At 33.7% G+C, this 23,090-nt stretch overlaps 3 protein-coding genes across 9 annotated transcripts; 1 reads left to right on the top strand and 2 right to left on the bottom strand.

Annotated features, from left to right (window-relative positions):
- Positions 1 to 266: 266 nt before the first annotated feature.
- Positions 267 to 4,756, bottom strand: LOC110997860 (the record flags this gene model as incomplete). Its single annotated transcript, XM_045633303.1, has 4 exons — positions 267 to 600; positions 1,745 to 1,984; positions 2,783 to 2,977; positions 4,492 to 4,756. Coding segments are annotated over 4 exons (930 nt in total), but the record flags the coding sequence as incomplete, so codon positions are not given.
- Positions 4,757 to 5,252: 496 nt separating this feature from the next.
- On the bottom strand, positions 5,253 to 7,178 carry LOC123690205 (mitochondrial nicotinamide adenine dinucleotide transporter SLC25A51). Of its 7 annotated transcripts, none has more exons than XM_045633339.1 (4): positions 7,047 to 7,178; positions 6,874 to 6,898; positions 6,539 to 6,747; positions 5,253 to 6,248 (listed from the first exon to the last, which is right to left on the bottom strand). In XM_045633339.1, exons 3-4 carry the CDS (start codon positions 6,725 to 6,727, stop codon positions 5,523 to 5,525), a joined length of 915 nt encoding a protein of 304 aa, XP_045489295.1. In that variant the 5' UTR covers positions 6,728 to 6,747; positions 6,874 to 6,898; positions 7,047 to 7,178; the 3' UTR covers positions 5,253 to 5,522. The 7 variants fall into 7 exon arrangements, with proteins under 7 accessions (XP_045489295.1, XP_045489296.1, XP_045489294.1 ...); XM_045633340.1 differs by having other exon boundaries at positions 6,874 to 6,895; positions 7,047 to 7,174; XM_045633338.1 differs by lacking the exon at positions 6,874 to 6,898.
- A 103-nt stretch (positions 7,179 to 7,281) lies between these two features.
- LOC110997849 (integrator complex subunit 4) lies at positions 7,282 to 21,347 on the top strand. Its single transcript, XM_022266198.2, has 16 exons — positions 7,282 to 7,472; positions 7,611 to 7,943; positions 8,448 to 8,696; positions 9,191 to 9,366; positions 9,601 to 9,793; positions 10,172 to 10,346; positions 10,946 to 11,151; positions 11,956 to 12,078; positions 12,751 to 12,886; positions 13,513 to 13,650; positions 13,912 to 14,071; positions 18,012 to 18,158; positions 18,321 to 18,526; positions 18,754 to 18,893; positions 19,908 to 20,127; positions 21,093 to 21,347. The coding sequence occupies exons 1-16, from the start codon at positions 7,419 to 7,421 to the stop codon at positions 21,287 to 21,289; spliced, it is 2,853 nt and encodes a 950-aa protein (XP_022121890.1). The 5' UTR covers positions 7,282 to 7,418; the 3' UTR covers positions 21,290 to 21,347.
- The last annotated feature ends 1,743 nt before the right edge of the window (positions 21,348 to 23,090 follow it).

Genomic DNA, 23,090 nt, shown 5'->3' on the forward strand with positions numbered 1-23,090 from the left:
TTAAATATATTATATGACTTAAAATAAAAATGCTAACGAAGATATTGTTGCCAATGTTTAATTAAACTCTTATTTTGAGGCTCTAGTGAACTTTGACTAATTTTTAAAGCGGGCAACACTTGCTAATTAATAATCAAACAAGCACAAGATGTTTTTGAGATGATTTTGTCTATGACCATCGTGATTTTAAAATTATTCTAAAAAGTAATGCAGCAACAAAATTATTATTTAATGCAAACTAGAGTTATAAATTATGTAGTGGCCTGTTACGTGTTACGTTTTCGTATATGCTGAAAAGATAAATATTTCAAAATGATACTGACTTTAATATGCAATTAGCATTCTTATTATAAGTTTGTTTGAACACAGACTAAACTCTCCGTAAATTCCTAAACCCACTTCTGAGCGGACTTCGCGCGTGTTTCTTTATTCTAAACGTCCCATTTGCCGGTTTCTCGCAAAAGAACATAGATGGCATCATGCAACTGTTGGTTGATAGAAGCCCACTTCTACGATAGCCGCCGCATCTTTCCTCCAACTTGGTATAGTTCCCTGGACACTTGAAATCCCAGTCAACTGCTTTCTCTTTCAATGGATCGCCTAAGATAGAGAAATCGTGAGAAATATTATTGCATATTATTTTAAGTAATTAAGTTTGTTATGGAACAGCTGGGAACCCTAACTCTGGTATTTTTACTTAAAAGGGTTTCCAAATCTTACACTATGAAAAGAAAATGTACTTAAAATGTGAATTTTTATACATCATATCATATAACATAGGTACGTGAAAATGGGCTTTTTATTATTATTATTATTACTCTTTTAAGATATTCTTAATGTACATAAATAATATCTAGTGATACAATTTTACATAAAATTGTTTTGTCTTCCAATATGAACGCAATATGACAGAAAAATACCCATAAACACTAGTTAAAATTGTTCTAAGACTGACATTTGCGGCTGAATTAAACTTTTCGGTCATATGCTTATTTTTACATTTAATAAACACTTTGTTTAATTTGCGACGCATAGATTAGGTATAAAATCAATTTATCGGGAATCCGCGATTTGTAACACACAGTACGCCCTCGTAAAAATAGATCTCAGCCAGCCTTTACAAATTGTCCAAGCGGCAAAAAAAACCAGAAACAAAAATACAAAAAAAAAACGACAGATAATTTCAGTTCCCTTCCTCGTTGTAATGTAGCCTGTCAATGTAATAATTTGTTAAACCGCCATTAAATGATTGTCATATGTGTAAAAAAGTTAATAGTTACTGCTGACGTTATCACCATTTCGATCGCCCCATCCCCATCATCAATAATATGGTGCTTACGTTATACTTGAACGCAAGGCAAAATAATTCAAATGTCATGTTTTTTTTGGGAAGTAATAGAGGGTGATTTGACCTACGTTTTTGAAGTTATATTCTTTTGGTGCGTTAGGGAAATTTTTAATAAACCGACACCCTGAAGTCAGCTACAGAAGAAGAAGTGGTAATTGTTACATCCTCCATCGCTAAAGGGGGATGTTTGAGCCCGTTCGGGTTATGTGCCCCCTTCGGGTGGTGTTTTGGTTCGAACCTGCTGATACAGGGCGGTACGGGGGCGGGCTAATTATATAGCTCTTGGTGGGGGCTGCTTCGCTCGAGGAGGCATTGACTCGAATCGCTGCGCTCAGCCGATGGGGTACAGCTACAGACAACATTTTACAAACTTTTATCTTAAGATTTTTATCTTACCAAGAACAGTTCTATAGTGATACCGTTGAAAGATATCACTGAAGCCGAGAAACGCAAAGTCCCCTGGTGTTTTGTGCTGGTCATATTGCTTGAATGTGTCTCTTAAGTACTCTGCCTCTTCTTTAGTGTCAAGAATTGTGAGGTGACCACCTGCGCTTAGGCAAGTGGAATATGCCTCGTACCACGTTTGCGGTTCCAAATGAGTTATATAACACGTGTTGTTGGGGCCTAGTACCCAGCCTGCATACAATTTTGAGTAGTAATAGAACCTTTTTTGTTTTTAAGTCTGGTGCATAAGAATTAAAAAAAAATACTATAGAAACATTGTTTCGACAGAATTAATTTTTATATGGAATGCTAACAGCATCTCCACTACAATCGCCATGATCGGAATCAGCATAGATTGGTATTGGCATGACGTAAGTGTCTAGCATTAGTAGAAGCCCATTCTTATATAAAGTGTCTCATGTAAGTAGCATTGACAATTGAATTAAACGCCGTAATTTTGCTAAATTGAAATTTAGCAAAATTACGGCGTTATCTTAAGTTATTTGTTTATATTACAAATACCATCTAGACTGTAGGTTTAGGACCTGCGTTCTTATTCTGTAACTTCCAATGACAGAGATACCATACGTTTTTTTAAATTATACATCTTAGTTTTCTTAATATCCGCAGCGCTGATGATCGTACTGAACCTAAACTTATTTAAATCGGATTATAACTTATAAGAAGTTATAATCCGATTTAAATAAGTTCTAATCTGTAACTTATAAGAAGATACAGATTAGATCATTAGCGTTATTGGTTTATTTACACACAGATTATGGTCTCTGTTCCTTTTCAATTCATCAAATGTCAATTCAATTAAGTATTTTTTTATAAGCAACCAATTGCTGCGCTGGGTTAAATGAGCTCGCAAGTGACATATTCGTTCCCAGTTACTCTTAAAGTGCAAGATAGTCGTACAATGGGTATATTTTCTTATGGGCTATTTAATAAGCCATGATGTGTAAAAATATGTAACTGAATACTCACGCGAATCAAACGTGTCACATTCCGGATAATACGTCACATCCGAAGCTTTAATTTTGCAAGCGAATGGAAGTTTCTCGAAACAAGGATGCACAAAGAGGCGGCCATTTCGTCGCATCGCCACACATCGTCCTCCACTGTGTACTGGCTGTTTCAGTTCCCATAGCAAATCGAGAATTGTGTCGTGGAGACCGCTACCTAATATATATTTTATCATATTAAAATCTCGCGTTGATTTTGTGTTTTACATTTAAGATTTTTGTAACCTTTTCAACTTAAGTCGCAAATTAATGTGTTATGTATTCTTGTGTGACATTTTCGTAAGTATCTAGCCTACCTACCTTCAAAGGCGCCAAAAAACCTGAAATATATTCTATGGGGTATTGATCTTGGTTGATTGAACAAATTGTATTATTTCAGTAAAATAGTAGTTCAATATGTTGCCACCCCATATTATGAATATTGTACCTACCTACCTACAATAATTATTGTTTAATATCTTGTTTCTTTCATCGGTTTGGTTTTGTTATCAGTTTATCTGACTAAAGGTTATTTTATTTATATTCTTGCTTGTGTAATAGATAATCAATAAATTAATTTCAAGAATGTTAGGCAGTTCGAATATAACATAATATACTTTAGAAATAAATAGATATATACACAATTTTTGCGACACATACGTAAATTTCCTCATAAGGAAACTTTAACGTTTAAAACAAGCCGTGATAGGTCATAGAAAGAAAATTGGTGCACATTTTGGGTCTAAACGACGTCTGGTTGGTGGTGGCGCGCTTTAACACTAGACCCCAGATAACTATATCAATATTTTATATACATTTAAAAAATATTTAGATTAATTATACGAATGTCAAAATAATTCATTGAATACTTTTTGCCTATAAAACTTTTTTGGAATTACCGACACACCAGATTGCTTCTATTCGACAACATTTATTGAAGTATTGTTTTGTTTCCTCATTTTAGGCTGGCGGGTTGAGCGTTTGACTCTCATCCATTAACGCCCGAACCCAATAACTAATCCACAATCTTAGATTGAAAACCATCTCAGATCAGACAGTGACAGTAGATCGAACTTCGTTCTGCGAGCTATTTAATTATTTTAAAAAGTGGTGTAAGTTAAAAACTTAAGATAGGATATTGGCACAGATGAACTATCATTTTTATACAAAGGTCAAACACATACACCGATCCGACCTACCATGGATAGCTTATATCGACAGATGGCTATTACAATTCGTCGATTTGTTAGTAGCACACTTGTAGAAATATTTGGATTAAAATGTCTATCTCAGATGGTCAAAAATGGATTGAGATGCTTATTAGGTTTGGGCGTAAACCGTAGGTAGTTTAGAAATCCCGCATTGGTGCAAAGCAGGGGAGAGGTTTTCTCTATGTGCGCGTTAAACACTCGCTCGTAGAGGAAGGAAAACATCGTGAGTAAACCTTAGAACCAAAGTCTAGTCCGTTTTTCAGGGAAAGATGGCTGAATATCTATTAATGCCTATTAGAAAAAATCAATTTATTACGAACAGATATTTATTTATTTTTTAGGCCAAAGGTTAGATTTTTTATCGCAGATATATAATAATTTTCATATTAATATTTGACACTCCTACACAGTTCTTGATAGATAAAATAACTATTTAAGTAGCTTTATAGTATTAGAATATATTATCAATCAGTAACTATACCTTTTACAGTAACGAAAGATCGTTCAGAGTACAAATCATGCATTCCAACATACACGCCTTCATATTTCGTCAATATCGGAGCTATCAGGAGCGGTATACTGTCCGCTTCGTCCAAGGAATGCGGTACAATTAGCTGAGAACCCTCCGCCTCGCAACGTATGCGAGCCTGGTACCAATTCACGGCTTCAGTATGGAGTTTGTAGAATACTTGAAATACTTTCTCGTATCTGTAGTCGTCGCGAAATTGTGGCCTTTGTGAATCTAAAAATTAAAACCGGGTCCCGGTTTTGTTTATAAACATTTCTGTATATGTTATTTTTAACGCGATATTCAATGTGTGTGAGAGGCATAGGAGGAAAAATTTAAATATGCCTTCGTCCGTTGTTGTGGCATTTCATACAAATTAATAATATCTCTATCACTCGCGGTCCAAGATTGTTTCTTTACTAAATTCCTTGATCAAGTACAGTATGGAATTACGTTTAAAAAATTTTAAATTACAGATTTTATTAAATCAATTCCGATTCAATTATCCTATACAAATTTTTCAGATAGGCATTGATTAGATTTTAATCGCAATGGGCTTAATAATATATTATTCTTACCAATAAAAACAATTCCGTTTAATATATACAACACATGAATCGCCCAAGAAAGATTTATTCTCATTGTAATTCATTATTTTAAAACTACACTGAATCAATTAAAATTTTCACTTACCATAAAATTACACCGCAAGTCAATAAAACACATGGTAATTTCAAGCAGATTTTATTTTTAATCTATTTCTTGTACTATGAAAAAAAGTTGTGACAATAAAACAATGACTTTGAAAAATCAAATTGTAATTTTTGTATTACATACATAATTACAATGATTCTCCGTTAATAAATAATTCATCACGATCTTAGGTACACATTTTTGCTGTTATAAATGCTTCACTAGGATTAATCTTATAACATATTGAGAATATAATTTTTATTTACACAGAGCCACCATACATAACAATAACAAAAACAAAAATAATATGACTAGGAATATAATATTTTCCTAAACACTTCGTAGGATGCATTTATAACGCCCCAACTGAGAAATGCACGGGTTATGTTGAGTACGACACCATGGTAGAAATTTCCAAACTTAGACCCTCGCTTCCGTAAAATATAATTAAATTCATACATGATTGTTCTGTGAGGCCCACCCAACTCACACTGCATTCCAATTTTTATCACATTTAATGGATAAAACAAAGTGCTAAGAAAAGCTCCAATTGATGCACCAGCAATAAAATTTTGTAGGCCCTCATATACCATGCTCTCTTGCTTAGGCAGTCTGACCTTTATTTCATCTCTTATTATGAAAAACAGTGCATTTGATGGACCATTTCGTAACAGGATTGGCACATATCCTCTATAAAACTCTTTGATACCATAAAACTTAGATATCTGGCTAAACGCATGTGCAGAGTTCCTAAATTTATTATGATACTTAGGGTGAATCAGCAAAGTCTGTAATCTTTCAAATGGCATTAATGTTGCTTCGAAACACCCAGCAACAACACCAGCAACAGTTTTAGAAACATATGGATTAATTTTGCTATCTAAAAGTGGTTCCAAACATTCATCATACACGCCAAACATGAGTGACATAGATATTGACCTCTGCAGTAATGGAGGTAGCATACCCCGATACAGATATCCAAGCCCTTCTTTTTGCAACTGGTTTAAGGCAAATGTTGCTTCTACACCATGCATCATCTGAAGCATAAAAAAACGAAAATGTAATAATTTTAAATACATAATTATCAGAATTGAAATCCTTAAAGTAAGGAACATTAAAATAATAGGAAAGTTAACACACTGCTGTTAATTATATCTAAAAATCTAGTTGCATTATAATCCAAAAAATTTCTTTTGCAATCTATTTATAATAAATTTTAGTTTAATGGAATATTTATCTCATTTAAACTAAATGTAACATTCAATAGTTTTCATACTTCTCAAACTAAGTGTATAAATGATAATAGATAATGAGATTTAAAATATACCTGTCTAAAAATTAGTTTATTAAGAGGATAGCTGATGAGAATATTGCAGAATGCTGCACCACCACCACAAACAAACTCCTTCCAATGTTGAGAAAAAGTTTGTTTGGGCATCCCGACAGACACACTTCCCTCATTTAGGCGGCTATGTTCTAAAGAAGTCTTTAGACATTGTCCTCCCTGTGATGACATTATTTTTCCATATACATGATCTGTAAAAATTCAATAGTAGGATAAGAGATTTGTGGTTATGGTTAGAAATATATTTCCTTTTAAGGTATTTATTTTTAAGTGGACTTTACGTGTTTATGTATTTATGAAAACATAAGTTTACTTACTTCTTGTAGTCGAATAAATCTTCTTCTTAAATTCGAATGATTTGTAGAAATTAGAGTGCAATTGGATTAATTTTCAGGGACATAGTACGGCATGAAAGATGTTAAAAAATGTGAATATTTTAAGTTATTTAGTAAAATATTAATAGATAACATACTTAAAAATTAAATATTACCGTCGTTAACTTTCCTCGTCGTTTTCGATAATCATTTTATAACATTTCTATCATCATATTCGGAAGCTTTTTAAATTATGTATTAATCTATTACAAAATTGAATTTGCAGGAAATTGCTAATGCTAACTTGTCACTAGAAAGTTGTCATTATTTCATTGTTTATTGACATGGCGCTTGTCATTGCCAAACGACGACAGCCGTTAGTCATAAGACTAAAGTCAAAATCAAAATCATGTCAAAACTCAAAAGTCGTATTGTTTGCAAATAAAATAACATAATTCCATGATTTCAGTTTTTAAAGAGTTACTAAGACACAGTAAATAAATTGTTGATTAAATCACTATACTAACAGTCGTATCTCGGGTATCGAAATGGCAGCTGTCCTCAAGAAAAGGGCTTTAGCTGAGTATAATAAGTCTTATCAGGTAAGCAAATTTGAAAATTGATATTTGTAAACTACATTGCATCTATTAATATTAAAATGGACACATTAATAATCAAAACTTAATAACCTCTTTACACGAAATTAAAGTTCTAATACTACACAGCATATACAATTTCAGGATGGCCCCTCATCTAAAAAACTCCACTTAGCTAAAAAACCTTTGATTGGGAGTTCAGCTGCAGCATTTGTTGGTCTTTTAGAAAAATGTAAATCAAGTGATGAAGCTCTTCAGTTACTATTACGTATATCAGACTGTCTTCAGTTTCAAGAATCAGATGTGGAAGAAGCTATTAAGAAACTTTCAGAGCACTTTCAATCAGAGGAGGAGTCAGCAGTACGCGTTAAAATATTATGGCTCTTCTGCGATATTGGGTTAGAATGCCCTGGTGCTAATTTAAATCACTTAGTTGATGAAACTATACATTTGATAAAGAATGAAACTTCACATAAGGTAAGACATGTTTTAAGTTAGTGGTACAATTAAATAATAATTTATTTATTTCAAGAATATGGTACAAAATGTTAAGGTGGTACAATCTTTAATTGTTCGCATATTCTGCCTCACACACTGGCATGCATATGTATCTTAATTTACATTTTACATTATTAGTCAAAGTCAGTTCTTATATTATCTGTATCATACTTTTTTAAATTTGTATCAATTACAATGACACATGCAACTCATCATTTATTGATTTATTGATTAGTACATTTTTTCCAAAAGTAATACACTAAGACTTTTTAAAGACTCTAGTCGGGAAGATCTTTTAATTCTTTTGGTAATTTATTGTAAACTTTAATTGTCATACAAAAGGTGCTTGACAAAACAGTTCTAGATTGATTTTTGACACAGGCAATTTCTCCCCATGTCTACTTCTTAAAAAAAATAAGTTTTAAAATTTTTATCTATAAAAAAAGACCCGCCATTCTTATTTGTATACTTCTTATTTTACAGGTTATAGCTCAGGGGTTAGGCACATTACTAAAGCTTGGTTGTAAGCTGTCAGATGATAAGACTCTAATGCAACGTTTGGTTGCTGTTGCTAAAGAAAATCTTAAAGATACAAGTCACCAAGTGAAGTGTAGATGTTTACAATTGATTAGTGAACTCTATTCAATATCCCCCGAACCAGACCGGACACCTGACATGATTACAGAAGCAAATGTGATTGTTAAGTTACTAAGTGATTATAGTAATGCTGAGGTAAGATATATTTGTAAGTTTTTAAATTATATATTACGAAATTATTTATTATCCTTCAGTTTTATTTCAAAAGTAATTTCCTTGAAAGAATATAACCACTTGTTATAGTCACCCACAAGTTCTTGCTGGTGTCTATGGCCAGTAACTGACAATTATTAAATTTGCCTGCACATTTACCACTTGATGAGTAATTAAAATTTCTTTCTCTGTAAAATTATGTGACAGTCTGTCATGAGGACGCATTGGCATACAGAACTTTGAAGCGTACTGTTGTTCAGGATATTTTTATTTGTGTACAAAATTTTTACATTCCCTGATGTGTTTGTTTTTTAATGAAATAGTGCAAATTATACTTTAATACATTTTTAATTATATGTCTCGACATGTGACAACAATAATGACAACCTCATTAGCCATCACAGATATAAAGTTATCGAAGCAGTGAGCAACTTTGTTTTGTATTAAAAACATTCTAATTCAAGGCAATATTTTAGGATGCCAGAGTAAGGTGTGAGGCATTTCAATCGTTACTAACATTGCATGGACGTGGTTTAACATTGAGCGCTGACATCTATGAACAAGTTTGCCCAGCTCTATCGGATGACTATGAAATAGTAAGGGAGGTGGCGTTGAAGCTCATTTGGCTCCTGGGAAACAAATATCCTGAAAAGTAAGAATAGTTATATTTTCTTCTTTTTACTAATTTTATTTAGACTTCCAAACATTTGGTCTTACTCTTGAATCACTCTATCTATTAAAAAAAACCGCATCAAAATCCGTTGCGTAGTTTCAAAGATTTAAGCATACAAAGGGACATAGGGACAGAGAAAGCGACTTTGTTTTATACTATGTAGTGATAATGTTAATTATTTGAAGTAACTTTTACTAAGCACTTTCATTACAGCACAGTGACTCTTCAAGATGGTGAAACAACGATGCGGTTGGTAGATGATGCATTTATCCGCATATGTTCAGCGGTTAACGACCTGTGTATGCAGGTTCGAGCCCTCGCTTGTACTTTACTCGGTACTACTAGGGCTGTATCTGACCGATTCCTTCTACAAACTTTGGATAAACAACTTATGAGTAATATGAAGGTATGCAACGATTTTATTGATTGCAAAACTACACATTTTAAATTAATTTATTGATACTGTTGTTATAATAATGCCATCTGTTGCCATATATTCAAATTCAAAGTAATTTTATTCATTTAGGTAACTTAATGTAGAATTATGAAACTTCAAAAAATAAAGAAATTAAATATAAAAAAATAAATAATTATATAAAGTTTTGCATTATTATGCACTATTATAAGGTTCGTGCACTTTTAAAGTACTGAATTTATGTCTAAAACGCTAATAAATAGCAATTTTCGCTTTACTGAATGTTTGAATAATAAAATATGTAACATTTATTTCATAATATGAAACATACAATATTAAAATTACTCTCACACAATGATAATTGTTTAGAAAAAGAAAACAGCGCACGAGCGTGGAGCGGAACTGGTCCGCTCTGGGGCATGGGCCAGTGGGCGTCGCTGGGCGGACGATGCCCCGGGACAGTTGTTGGAACAGTCCACAGTTCAATTGTTACCTGGAGGGGCGGCTGGGGCGTTTGTACATGGGTTGGAGGACGAGTTTATGGGTGTGTTTTTCATGATCTCCCCAGTTTTTCCCCCTCTCTTTATCTCCCCAGTTTTTCCCCCTCTCTTTATCTCCCCAGTTTTTCCCCCTCGCTTTATCTCCCCAGTTTTTCCCCCTCTCTTTATCTCCCCAGTCTGTTCCAAATGATTGTCAGAATTTGATATCGCCTTTGGGTATTGCAATTGAAAACAAAAACGCTAGTCTCCAGGTCGCTAATGCTGATAATAAAATGCGTCCTTTTGCTAGTCATTTTTCTTCTTCTTCTGTAATAGGAGACACTAACGAACGGACAGCAGACACACCTGATGATAAGTGATGTCCGAAACTTGCATCTGCGTTGTACTTAAAGTCAAATCCTTTATTTTAATTAGGCCTATTATAAAGGCACTTTTGAAAGTCAAAATCACAAGTATATAAAAATAAAAAAAAAGATTCTAGTTACCCCTTCCAAAAGGAAGTCTTCATTTGGAGAAAAATGGGAACGAAACTCCAAACTTCTTACTCTTTGAAAATCCATATCACTAATCATACCATACCGGCGCTAATTCTTAGTCTTGAATAGAGAAACAAAAATCTCTTATTTAAAATGTATTATTTTAGAGGTTCGCACAGCGGCCGTTGAAGCGGTATGCGAATTGTCAATGCAAAATCCAATTTTCGCAACGACATCATTGGATTTTTTAGTCGATATGTTCAATGATGAAATCGAAGATGTGAGATTGCGGGCGATCGATAGCCTGAATAAGATTTCCCATCATATTGTGTTGAGAGAGGATCAGTTGGAGACCATTCTGTCTGCTTTGGAGGTGAGATTAATAATATAGGAGATAATATTGAGAAACTAGATTTACCTATTGTTGTGATGGGTAGTGATTTAAAATACCAATTGGATTTTGAGAGTTACAAGAGTGTTAAAAGTTAATTTCAGTCAATCTGATAACGAAAGAATCAAAATTCAATATAATAATACAAACGCGTCCAATGAGTCCGTTCACAGATTAGTAATACAATTTTACTAATTTTGTAAATATATATTGTATTTTTTTAAGTTTCTTTAAGTGTTTTTTTTAATGTTGCGAATATAGAACTTGATCTGTATTTCTTTCCTAAACAAAACTCATCATCGCTATATGAATAATACAAGTATTGTAATTATATAAAACGTGGCCAAATAGTAAAATTGAATGTTTCACGAATTAGGCAAACGTGTATAACAGGAATCATATTGGTCTTAGAATCGCACCTTGTGGAACTCCAAAATATTTACTTTTGATAGCTACTTTTAATTATGTATATATTTGTTATACACTCTTAGTATTACTTGTTGCTTTTAAATGTCAAATGTCAGTTTTTTAATTTTATTCTTTTGGGTTTTTTTAAATGTATCTTTGTCTATTAATGCACTTGCTTGTTTTCTGTTTTTATACATAAATTGTTTATCTATGTAATCTGTTTTGGCTTTTTGTATTGTCTTAGTATTTTGTATTATAATATGTATAAGTATAAGCTGTTAGATTACTTATAATTAAATAAATAAATATATTAGGAATAATGAAGGTCCTATAATGGTCCCTTGTTAAACTCCAATGACAATGGAGTTATATTTATAGGATTATTCAATGGATGTAAGGGAGGGCTTGCACAGAATGCTCGGCTCGTGTACAGTGGCGTCTAAAACCTGCCTCGAGATGTGTGTTGATAAAATTTTGGAGAATCTCAAGAGATATCCGCAAGTGAGTTTTCATAGTATTTCTATATACGCGAATCTGTTACATAGTAATAAGGTTTTTTTATCATACAAAACATTAACTTATTTTTCTTAATTGGAGTGGGAAGGATGTCATATGGAACGTGGTGTAATGGTTGCAGCACCTTACATTGTGTAAAAAAAATTGGCGATTAAAAAGAGTGGCGGAGAGTTTAGTGCAAGTTCTTCTCTTCCGTTCTACGCCCTTGATTTGAGAACTGGCAGTAAATGTAAAATTAGAAGCTTTTAATGTTTTTTTTGACGTTCATAAGTGAACGTTATGTTACCTATTGATTGATTAATAAAAGAAACTCAAATTCATAATAATACTTGATTTTTTTTAACTACAGCAGTGTTGACCTAGTGTCTTCAACGTGCGACTGTCATTCCTGCGGTCATAGGTTCCACTCCTGGCTGTGCACCAATAGACTTTCTATTAGTTAGGAATCTTGCCTTAGAATCTAGTCAATGGTGTGTCAGGCACAGGAGGCTGATCACCAACTAGACAAATGATCACTAAGCCGATACAGAAAAAGATTTTTGTTTTATTATTTGCCTTGTTGAAGCTGAGAACATTCTAGTGTGTTTTATTAAACACAATTTATAGATTTGGAACTGAGGAAGTTTATACTATTTTTGAAGATTTTTTTTGTCTCAGGACAAACGTTCCACATTCCGCTGTGTGCAAAGAATGGGTAGCAATCACGCTACCCTCGTTCTTCCGCTGACCACGCGTCTACTTGGGGTTCATCCTTTCTTTGATATGCCGGAACCGGATGTTGAAGATCCCAGCTGTATCCTTTTTTAATAATCTATTACTAAAGGAATAATTTTCTCCCACGTTGAATCTTATAAATTTATGTATCTGTCTCTTTCTACTGTTGCTATTTTGTTTCATTGACTTTTAAATATTAATTACTAGCGACCCGCCCCGGCTTCGCACGGGTGCAATGCTGATACTAAATACACAACAGAAAAACTGTGTACAATACTTAGTACATTATTTTGATAAAACTCGTAGGGTTCAACCTGCATTTGCAATGTAAGCGGAAAAAATGTAATTATTTACGACATCACATTAGAAACCTCAAAAATAACAGTACTTCTCCATTATTTAATGGATGTTATTATACATATAAATGAAATCTTTTCTTGAATCACTCTATCGATTAAAAAAACCGCATCAAAATCCGTTGCGTAGTTTCAAAGATTTAAGCATACAAAGGGACATAGGGACAGAGAAAGCGACTTTGTTTTATACTATGTAGTGATTTAGCTTATAACTGTTTTACCTAACATTTAGAGCATTTACTACCATTGATGCAATTATGGAGTTTAATATTTAATTTTAGTATATTTTATAATCAAATATAAGATTCAGTTTTGGATTAGGCATTCGATTTACTTAACTCAATAAAAGATATGTGCGTACTTATCTTGGTTTTGAATGCGGCTCAACATTGTACAACAATGTTGCCCCTTTTCGAGGAACATACAGTCAAACATTACACATACTTGAGAGATACAATGCCGCATCTGGTGCCGCTGCTGCCTATTGGTGAGTCTTTATATCTTCGTATGTTGTACCTCATGAGAGCTATATTTATGTGCCAAAATAAATAGTGAAGACTAGAGGCCGATAGTCTCGGAAATTTTTCAATAGATATGTCGCAATAAATTAGCTGAATCAGAGAATCAATTGATTCTCTAGACAGTTAATTAAAGATGGATATTCGCATATGCATTTGTTTCTCATTTTAGTGTACCTCATTTTTTGAATAATAAAACTAATTTAATGAATAGTAAATTTAAATTTCAGGTGAAAATCAGTTTTCTCGTAAGCAAAAAAGTGAAACAGAAATGGATGACAGTGCAGTTCGAAGATTCTTCGAGAACGTCTTACAGCACATTGATAACGTGACATTGTCAACTAATGTGAGGCTTAAGATGCTCCAATCCGCTGAAGAACAACTTAACAAGTAAGTGTTGATAGTATTTAAGCCCACTAACAAAGCCAAACTTAGAAAAATAATTTGTATAAACTAGAATTTTTGTGTTACCTTGATAAAAACAGACGGTGTGCGGTGAAAATTACTTATAATGCTGACAGAAAACCCTTCCTGTATTCCGGATCGAAGGACCAATTTTGCATCTGTGTTTAATCTGAACTATTATCTGCTACTTTGAATGGTCAAGTGAATCTCGCTCTTACAACTTGATTACTAACATCAATAGAAGTGTTTATTTATTTATTTATTTAGTACTCCTACAGCTAACATAAATTATATATAATTACAAACAAATATAAATAAATAAAAATAAATAAAATACGTTTATTTTGGAACATAAGATCTTCTAGGTATCACTTATTCCACGTCAATCAATTCGAACTTGTAGGCATCCCTACACATCGGCAAAGACAGAGGGTGTAGGCCGAGAGAAAAAGCCGGCGTAAAAAACTCTCGGTACTCTTTTAAAAAAGCAAATCATCAAACAATATTTAAAACAAATATATCAAATTAATTAGAGGCAGCCTGCCCAGCACTAGTCCCAGGCCCTTTTATCAACTAGATAATCAATAACTTTATAGTAAGCCTTTTTACACAGCTTTTCTTTAATACATTTCTTAAATTTATTAAAAGGCAGAGATAAAAGAGCCTCTGGGATTTTATTAAAGAAGAGTATCCCTTTCCCCAAAAAAGAATTACTAACTTTACATAGTCTAGTACGGGGAAATTGCAGCCTGCGTTTGTTCCGAGTATTGACATTGTGCGTATGTTCTAATCTAGTATATTTATCACTATTTTTGTATACAAACATACTATTTTCATAAATATATTGCGAGGGAAAGGTAAGTATATTAATTTCCTTGAATTTATCTCTGAGAGATTCCCTACATTTTAAATTATAGATTGCACGAATAGCCCTCTTCTGCAGAATGAAAACAGATTCTACATCAGCAGCGTGACCCCATAACAATAAGCCATAAGTCATTAAGCTGTGAAAGTAACTAAAATAAACAAGTTTAGCTGTATCGACATCAGTCAGTGAGCGAATTTTTTTAACCGCGTAAGCTGCAGAACTAAGTCTCTTCGCCAATCCGTTGATATGAGGGGACCACTGAAGTTTTGAATCCAAGGTGATCCCAAGAAATACAGTTGTATCATCCAGATTCAATTCCTCATTATTTATAATTGGTCTAGTACCCATAACCCTCGCATTTCTTGCACAAAATTTAATGCATTTCGTTTTTTTAGCATTAAGCAGAAGGTTATTCATACTAAACCAATGGACAATCGAAGAGAGAGCGTTGTTCACATCGTCAAAATTGGTTATTTGTCTTTTGATTTTAAAAATCAAGGACGTATCATCTGCAAACAAAACTATCTGATGTTTTTTCTCTACCATGAAAGGTAGATCATTTATATAAACAAGAAAGAGGAAAGGGCCAAGAATTGAGCCCTGTGGTACCCCCATATCCACTGCCGACCCAGAGGACCTCTTACCATTCACTTCGACCTTCTGAGTTCTACCATGTAAGTACGAAGTCAGAAGATTCAGTGCGGTATTCTTGATGCCATAGTGGCGGAGTTTCCCGATTAAGGTCTCGTGTTGGACACAATCAAATGCTTTGGATAAGTCGCAGAAAACACCTAAGGCGTCATGCGACTCCTCCCAAGCCTTAACTATATATCTATATAACTCAACGCCGGCATCGGCTGTCGAGCGACCCTTGGTAAAACCGAACTGATTATTGTGTAATAATTTGTTTGCGTTAAAATGACTTACAAGTTGATTTAATATAGTTTTTTCAAAGATTTTACTGCAGGTAGGTAGTACGGAAATAGGTCTAAAGTTACTGGGGTCGGACATATTACCTGCTTTAAATAAAGGAATTACTTTACTATGTTTCATAAGATCGGGAAACTCCCCACTTTCGATACAATTGTTGAAAATTATAGCTAGATGGGGGGCAATTATATCAATTATGCTACTAATTATTTTTACAGAAATACCCCAAAGATCGGTAGTGTTCTTAATATCAATAGTTCTAAATATTCTAACTATATCGTCGGCACCAATGCGATTCAGCGAGAGTGGGAGACGATTTAAGAGACTTGGTAGTCGAAATTGGAATGTCAGAAAAGTACTTATCAAAAACAGTCGCTATCTCTTCGTTAGATTTGATTATAGTGTTACCGACACATAGTTCGATGTCACGATTGCGATCTTTGACTCTTCCAGTTTCACTATCAATTATCTTCCAAGTCATTTTAGTTTTATTTGTACTATTTTCAATCTTGTTTTTTATATATAAGGACTTGGCCGCGTAACAAACTTTTTTAAATAATTTAGAATAATTTCTAACATAGAGAGTAAATTCTTCATTATGATTGTATGACTTTTCAGCGTAAAGGTCAAACAACCGTTGTCTACTTTTATAAATTCCCGCTGTCGCCCAATCACTGAACGATTTACACTGCGAATCAGAGACTTTCTTTGGGGTAAAGATGGTTTTGAACTCCTTATTTATACAATCACTTAGATTGTTGTATTGTGTATCAACGGTAGTACCTACCGGTAATAGAGGTAGGTGTTTACCTATATTATGTCTAAATCTCACCATTCGCTTTTTATTTACTGGAACAAACACACTGCTCTTTTTTACTTGTTTCACCACTTTACATTTTAGCGCCACTAACTGTCCACAGTGATCTGAGCTAAGATTTGTTGTAATTGAGGTATGCATTGCCTCTGCATCTGTAAATACATTATCTATACATGTAGCAGTGGAACTTGTAATTCTAGTGGGCTCGAGAAACAAGTTTACAAGATTGTAAGATTTTAAAAAAATATTGAATTTTTTACTAATGGAGGTATTTTCTAATAAATTTATATTGAAGTCACCACATACAATAATATACTTATTGTTCTTAAAACTAACTTTACACAATATTTCCTCCAACTTTTCTTCAAAAAAATCGTAGGATGCACTTGGTGGTCTGTAAACACTTAAAATAATGCAATTCTCAAGTTCTACACAGGCTACCTCCAAAGAGTGTTCAACAGATAGACGCACGATGTCATTACGCTCTTTATACTTCAAATTTTTATTAACAATAATCAAAGAGCCCCCCCCCATGAATCGCCGACAATCTGCAAAACGAACTTGCAACTTGGTGCTGATCAAAGTTAAAGATGATTTGGCATTTTTTAAGCCAATGTTCGGTAATGCATAGGACATCAATTTTACCTGATTTTAAAAATAACTCTAATTCTAACTCTTTGCCCAACATACCTTGCATGTTTTGATGCATCAAGTTTAAACAATTGTTGTTAGTAGTATTACATGTTTGTGTTGAGCCGAGTTGTGAAAAATTATTGCTAGAGGTCGCCTCTATTGTCACACTATCTAATTTAAATTATTATTAATACATGAAGTGTTACTACAAGTATCACTACATCCTTTTAAGAAACTAAACTGCTCAATAGAAGCAGTTGTCTGAAAAGCTAAATGTTTAGCTTTAGTTGTAAATATACTGAGAATATAGCCAAAGATGGAATACATAGATGATACATACATTTAACAGCAAAAATATTTAAAAAAGGGAACAAACAAACAAAAATTATTTAATACATTTGACTAAATGTGATTTAATTTATTTAACTAACACAAAAATCTTCCAAATTACCGTAATTTTCTTTATAAAGCTCTGAATGAGGTTTAAGTTTTCATTTAGTTTCAGTTATTAATGTTATTTATTCTTATTTATTATTAATTTTTTATTTATTTTTGTATTGGGTTTGTTTCTTTTAATTTTCTCGTTTGATAGATTACTGATTATGTTCAGATCATGTAGGCATATACATTGTTTTACGTATAAATAAATAAATAAGTTTTGTTATGGCAATTATCAGGCTATCAGAAATGGAGCCATTGGTGACGGGCGCGGCTAACTTCACGGCAATGTTCGCGCGATGTGTGTTAGCTTTGCACACAGCGCTAAATAATCCCGCGGGTCCACCTGCGCATGCGCTCCAGAATCTCTCAACGGACTGTCTCAGGTAATAAAAAGATCTATATAAGATCTACTTAGTACTAATCTATTTACTATTGAAATTTCTTGGCTTCGAGAACTTAAACCTTCATGATCTGTAGTCGAAAACTGTCCTATTATTTGTAATAAGTTGTTTTTTTAATTAGTCTTGCTAATATATTTTTTTTAGATTGCAACACCAATTCAGCGGTGTGACAGATCAAGAAAATGCTTGCGTATGGCAACTTGCATTGCGCGTGAGTGCGGCTCGACTAATAGCGGCGGTTGAAAGCGCGGCTATAACAACGGGAGCGGGGGCGGGAGCGGTGGCGTTGTCGATGGCGGCCGCTTTGACGCATCACGCCGAACTTTTGGATCGGCTACTTGTTTCTGCGGGTGAGTAAAAAGCGATAGATTTGAAAAAACTTCTAGTGAATGTAAATTAGAAAATTCTAGAGACTTCTAGACCTGTATTTTTTTTATAGAACATATGTTGTCGTAAGATATAACTGATTAATTTTAAATCATACAAAATCAAAATATCAAGCGGTCTCATTTCGTCACAGCGGAAATTCAATATGAGAGAAAGAGACGAAAGAGCTACTTTGCTTAATATTCTTCAGGCATGGAACCAGATCCATTTACGATAGCAGTGTTCCAACAGCTGTCGTGCGGTGAGCCGAAGCCGGGGTCATTGGCCCGTGCGCTTCATCCGCTCTTACTGGCCGCTCCGCTGCCGCAAATTCCCACGCCTAATCTAAAGGTATATTTATTTTTCTATAAGCACAATTATTACCAGAATAATCTTAAGTTGTAGCTGTTAATATCAAAGGCTAGTTCCAAATTTGTAGGAATAGCTTTCATCACTATTTTAAGATATAATCGGTAATTTAACCAATTTCACTTAGCATTACTATATAACAAACTGGAATCGCACTGGCAAGCCCTCTTGGAATTTGTATCTACCTTAAAAAACTCTTAAAATTTTAGTTCGGACCGAAGGACCAAAAAAGAATCTTAGCTATGGCTATTTCAAACGAATGTTACAAATAAAGTGACCGCGATATTCGCTATTGAATAATTCATATTCATTTTTGTTATAAATGTATCGCCTTAACTGTTTAAATTAAATGTCTTAAATTTACGTGATTATATTATTATTTATTAATTGTGATATAAAGTATATTGTCTACTGTATATATCAAATGAATTGTTTATTTCTTGAAAACTAAAGAAATATTTACTAAAATATATACTATATATAGTCTTGCCATAAATACTGTTACATAAAAACTTTTCTTTTTTTCAAACTTTTTAATAATTTGGATCACGTCTATTATTTTAAAAACATCTTTTGATTTTGCGCCATTTCACATATTTTAATTTAATTTTGTATCTCTGACATTTCGTGTGTAATAAATATTTTAGTTTTCATATAAGTAACTGATCAGGCTTCTGTGTCTAATTCATGTTGTATATTTTTGGTAGAACATGCCGGTTTCCTAAAACCTTTACCATGGGATCAATATATATATAATGCCACTGAATCACTGAAAGCAATCTTTCAAAAAAATGTATTAAATAAAAAAATAAACCATTGCTAAAACCATTTTAGATCTGGGCTTTAGATTTCTGTATCTGTTTTATGATCGTCTATTAGGCAAGTTGGTGATAAGCTTCCTGTGCCGCTGACGTCGTTGATTTCTTGGGTCAGCCAGTCCAACTGGTATGACGCCACTAGGCTAACACTTTTCTATACATTATATAATATACACAGATTAGAATGTGCACAGCGACGATAATCGAACCCGCCAGTGACAACGACACAGTACTACGTTTCTGTGCGGGTCTGATAACGGGGGTCTCGTTCGAGGCGGAGGTGTTGCGCGTACGAGAGCCCGGAGCCCTACGCGTGCGCGTCGCGTATCCGGACAGGCGCGTGCACGCACTCCTACCGCCGAGAGATCATTTGAGGCCGCTCGATCATCAAAATACCAGTGAGTGTCGCTCTACTTGCATTTGTGATGATGGAAAACTGATTATTAAAGCTCCAATTTTATATATGAAGTACTGGGTTATGCTGATTGTATCTGGGAATCTGGACCGAAAGATTTTTTTTAGTTTTTCTTTGAACACTACACTAATTTTTAATTTTAGGCTATGTTTGATAGGCAAGGCAAGTGACAGGATTAAGATAACATTATACAGTGTATATGTTGCAGTAAAGTAGTTAAATCCGAGGGTTAATTGAATCTCTAGACAGTTAATTAAAGATCGATATTCAATCAAGTTGCTAGGATTTTGATTTAAATAAAGTAGCGTCGAAAAAGTTTAACTATCTGTTTAACGAAAGCCGGCGTGGTGATTAATCATGTAAAACAAGATGGCTGTCACGACAACAGCTGATTACTTTTAGTCTTTCATTTTTCAAAGTGGTTTTTTTGTTCAAATGATGACTCCGCCATGATTATTTCGGTGTGATCGTGAAAAATTGAGAGTTTGGAAATTTTGTGTTTTATTTTATTGAAAATGGTTAAGTTATCTCATATTGCCTAGGAACGTTTCGGAAACTCGTCAAACGCTCCGTTCAGTCACTTGCCTGACGGACCTTTAGCGACTCGATTGAATATAGATATTTAATTAAGTGTCTAGAGATTTAATTAACTCTCTGATTTACTACTTTACTATGACATTTATACAATGCCTGCTTGACAACTGAAGTCAGGCTTCTGAAACCACAATGAAGATATGCCAGCCTGATCTGCTGACAGAATAGCATAATTTTTTTATTCCAGATTATTCTCGTTACGGTTAGGCAGTTTTATACAGATTACGGTCAATAACACTTCATTTTTTTATATTATGACCGCCTTTCCTTGAAAAAGAAATAAAATATAGCATCGTTATCATATAAAAAGCAACGAAATATTTAGATTTTTAATATATTTATTGTAATTTTTAGATGACGATGGAACAGAAAATGTGCGCCTTCTAACAAAGGTTCTCATATCTCATGGAGTGTGGACAGAGCCGTGCGGGGTTGATATATCAGTTTGTTTGGCAGTGGAAGAGGGGGGAGGCCGGGAGGCACAACTAGTGGAGCTTTGTCGCCCCGTCAGGGTCACAGTGGCCCCTAAACCCATTAAACGCGGTATATAGGTGCAGTGATTGTGGTATATTTACTGTAAATAAGATAATAAATTTTTTAACAATAAAATGAGTTTATTTTTACCTGCTGCATTTGTTCCGAGTATTGACATTGTGCGTATAGAATAGAACGTAAATTTATCACAATTTTTGTATACATACATAATATTTTCATAAATACATTGCGAGGGGAAGGTAAGTATATATTTTACTAGCAGACTCGGCCAAGCGTTGCTGTGGCTAAGGTTTTTGTTATATTACATAGTAGTAAATTAATCAAGGGAAACCGTAGGAGAACTTATGTGAAACGTTGGTACCACGACACGGACCTAAACTAAACTACCTTTAACTCAGCGCCATCTGTTAGAATTGTATCAAATAATAAACAAATGTTAATGTTATCGTAATTTTAGTAAGGATGCCTATTTTTTTTGAAAATGAAATATAGCCTATGTCACTCAGGAATGATGTAGCTTTCCAACAGTGAAAGAATTTTTCAAATCTGCCAAGTAGTTTCGGAGCCTATTCAATTCATTCAAACAAAAAATCAAACCTTTCCTCTTTATAATATTAGTATAGATACTTGAGACACTCGTTTCTACGGTCTTGGGAATAATAATTTGTTGTAATAAATGTTCAGTTCAGTCAATATCTACAGGGTCTGTGTCAAAATGGCGTCAGCATATCACTAAACTTTTACTAAGTTTCTAAAAATCTTAGTTCTGCGGAATACGCTATTAGAAAAATAAGGCAACTCACAGACGAGGAAACTGCCAGAATAGTATATTTTAGTTACTTTTACAGCGTTATGTCGATTGGAATTCTTTTATAGTGCAAAGCAGTAGATATACAATATATTTTTATCTTGCAAAAACGTGCTACTCGGTCAATATATTGAAACCAGGCACTTCACTTCGAAATTTATTCGAGTAAATTTGTATATTGACGATACCTTCCCAATATATCTACAACTGTATCGTTTTGTGCGTAGCAGTATTAGTTCTCTTTTAAACAATAGTGACATTCACAATATATAATATATATATATATATATATATCCAACCTCCAGTAATGGAGAGGCACTTGAAGAAAAGAAGAAGACATTCACAATCGGAATACAAGAAATAAGGGGAAACTTTTCCAGCCATCTTACAGGTTGAAGGAAATAAATACTTCATTTATGGGCCTAAGTGTACGCTGCTATAACATGATTCCTAGTGAAATATTGGAACTGCCTTTCAACAGATTTAAAACACATATTAAAAAACATTAATGTGTAAAGGTTATGATTACCTAAAAGATAAAAACGCTTGGCAATAGTTCTAATTATATAGTTATAATTTGTTGTCTTGGAAGTGTTGTGATTATGTATGTAATGGTGAATGTGGTAACATTACCTACATACATATCACAGAACAGATTTTTATTTTATTTTTTACTTAAGTAACGTTAATGACGTTGTGGTTTATGACATACTCCTTTGAATAATTGTAATGTATAGGCAGCGTGAAACATGCTGAGTTTCTTGCCCGTTCTTCTCAAAGCAAGGACTCCTGGTAGTTTTGGGTATGGATGGCGTAGTTTTGCTCTTTCACGAATTTTGATTTGTTTTGAAAATATTCTGTAATAAGGTCTAATGGCCTACACTTGTGAAACTATGAATTGAACTATAGTACGCTAAAATGGCGGGACTGAAGTTTACTGCCGGTTCATTCTGTTTTCCTAATTTTGTAACAACAATTAACATACCATGCTGGGTGCAGAATATAACAAGAGTCCCGTTATCAGAAACCGCGCGAAAATTTAAGTAGCA

Source organism: Pieris rapae, chromosome 23 (assembly GCF_905147795.1).
Source record: "Pieris rapae chromosome 23, ilPieRapa1.1, whole genome shotgun sequence".
Lineage (NCBI taxonomy): Eukaryota > Metazoa > Arthropoda > Insecta > Lepidoptera > Pieridae > Pieris > Pieris rapae.

Excerpts from the sequence above, each read along its gene's own strand:
- LOC123690205 (XM_045633338.1), bottom strand. The coding sequence starts at position 6,727 with ATGTCATCACAGGGAGGACAATGTCTAAAGACTTCTTTAGAACATAGC. Across the intron at positions 6,249-6,538 it reads ATAAACTAATTTTTAGACAG|ATGATGCATGGTGTAGAAGC; the intron begins GTATATTTTAAA and ends TTTATGCTTCAG.
- LOC110997849 (XM_022266198.2), top strand. The coding sequence starts at position 7,419 with ATGGCAGCTGTCCTCAAGAAAAGGGCTTTAGCTGAGTATAATAAGTCT. Across the intron at positions 9,794-10,171 it reads AACTTATGAGTAATATGAAG|AAAAAGAAAACAGCGCACGA; the intron begins GTATGCAACGAT and ends ATAATTGTTTAG. Across the intron at positions 12,887-13,512 it reads GGATGTTGAAGATCCCAGCT|ATATGTGCGTACTTATCTTG; the intron begins GTATCCTTTTTT and ends ACTCAATAAAAG.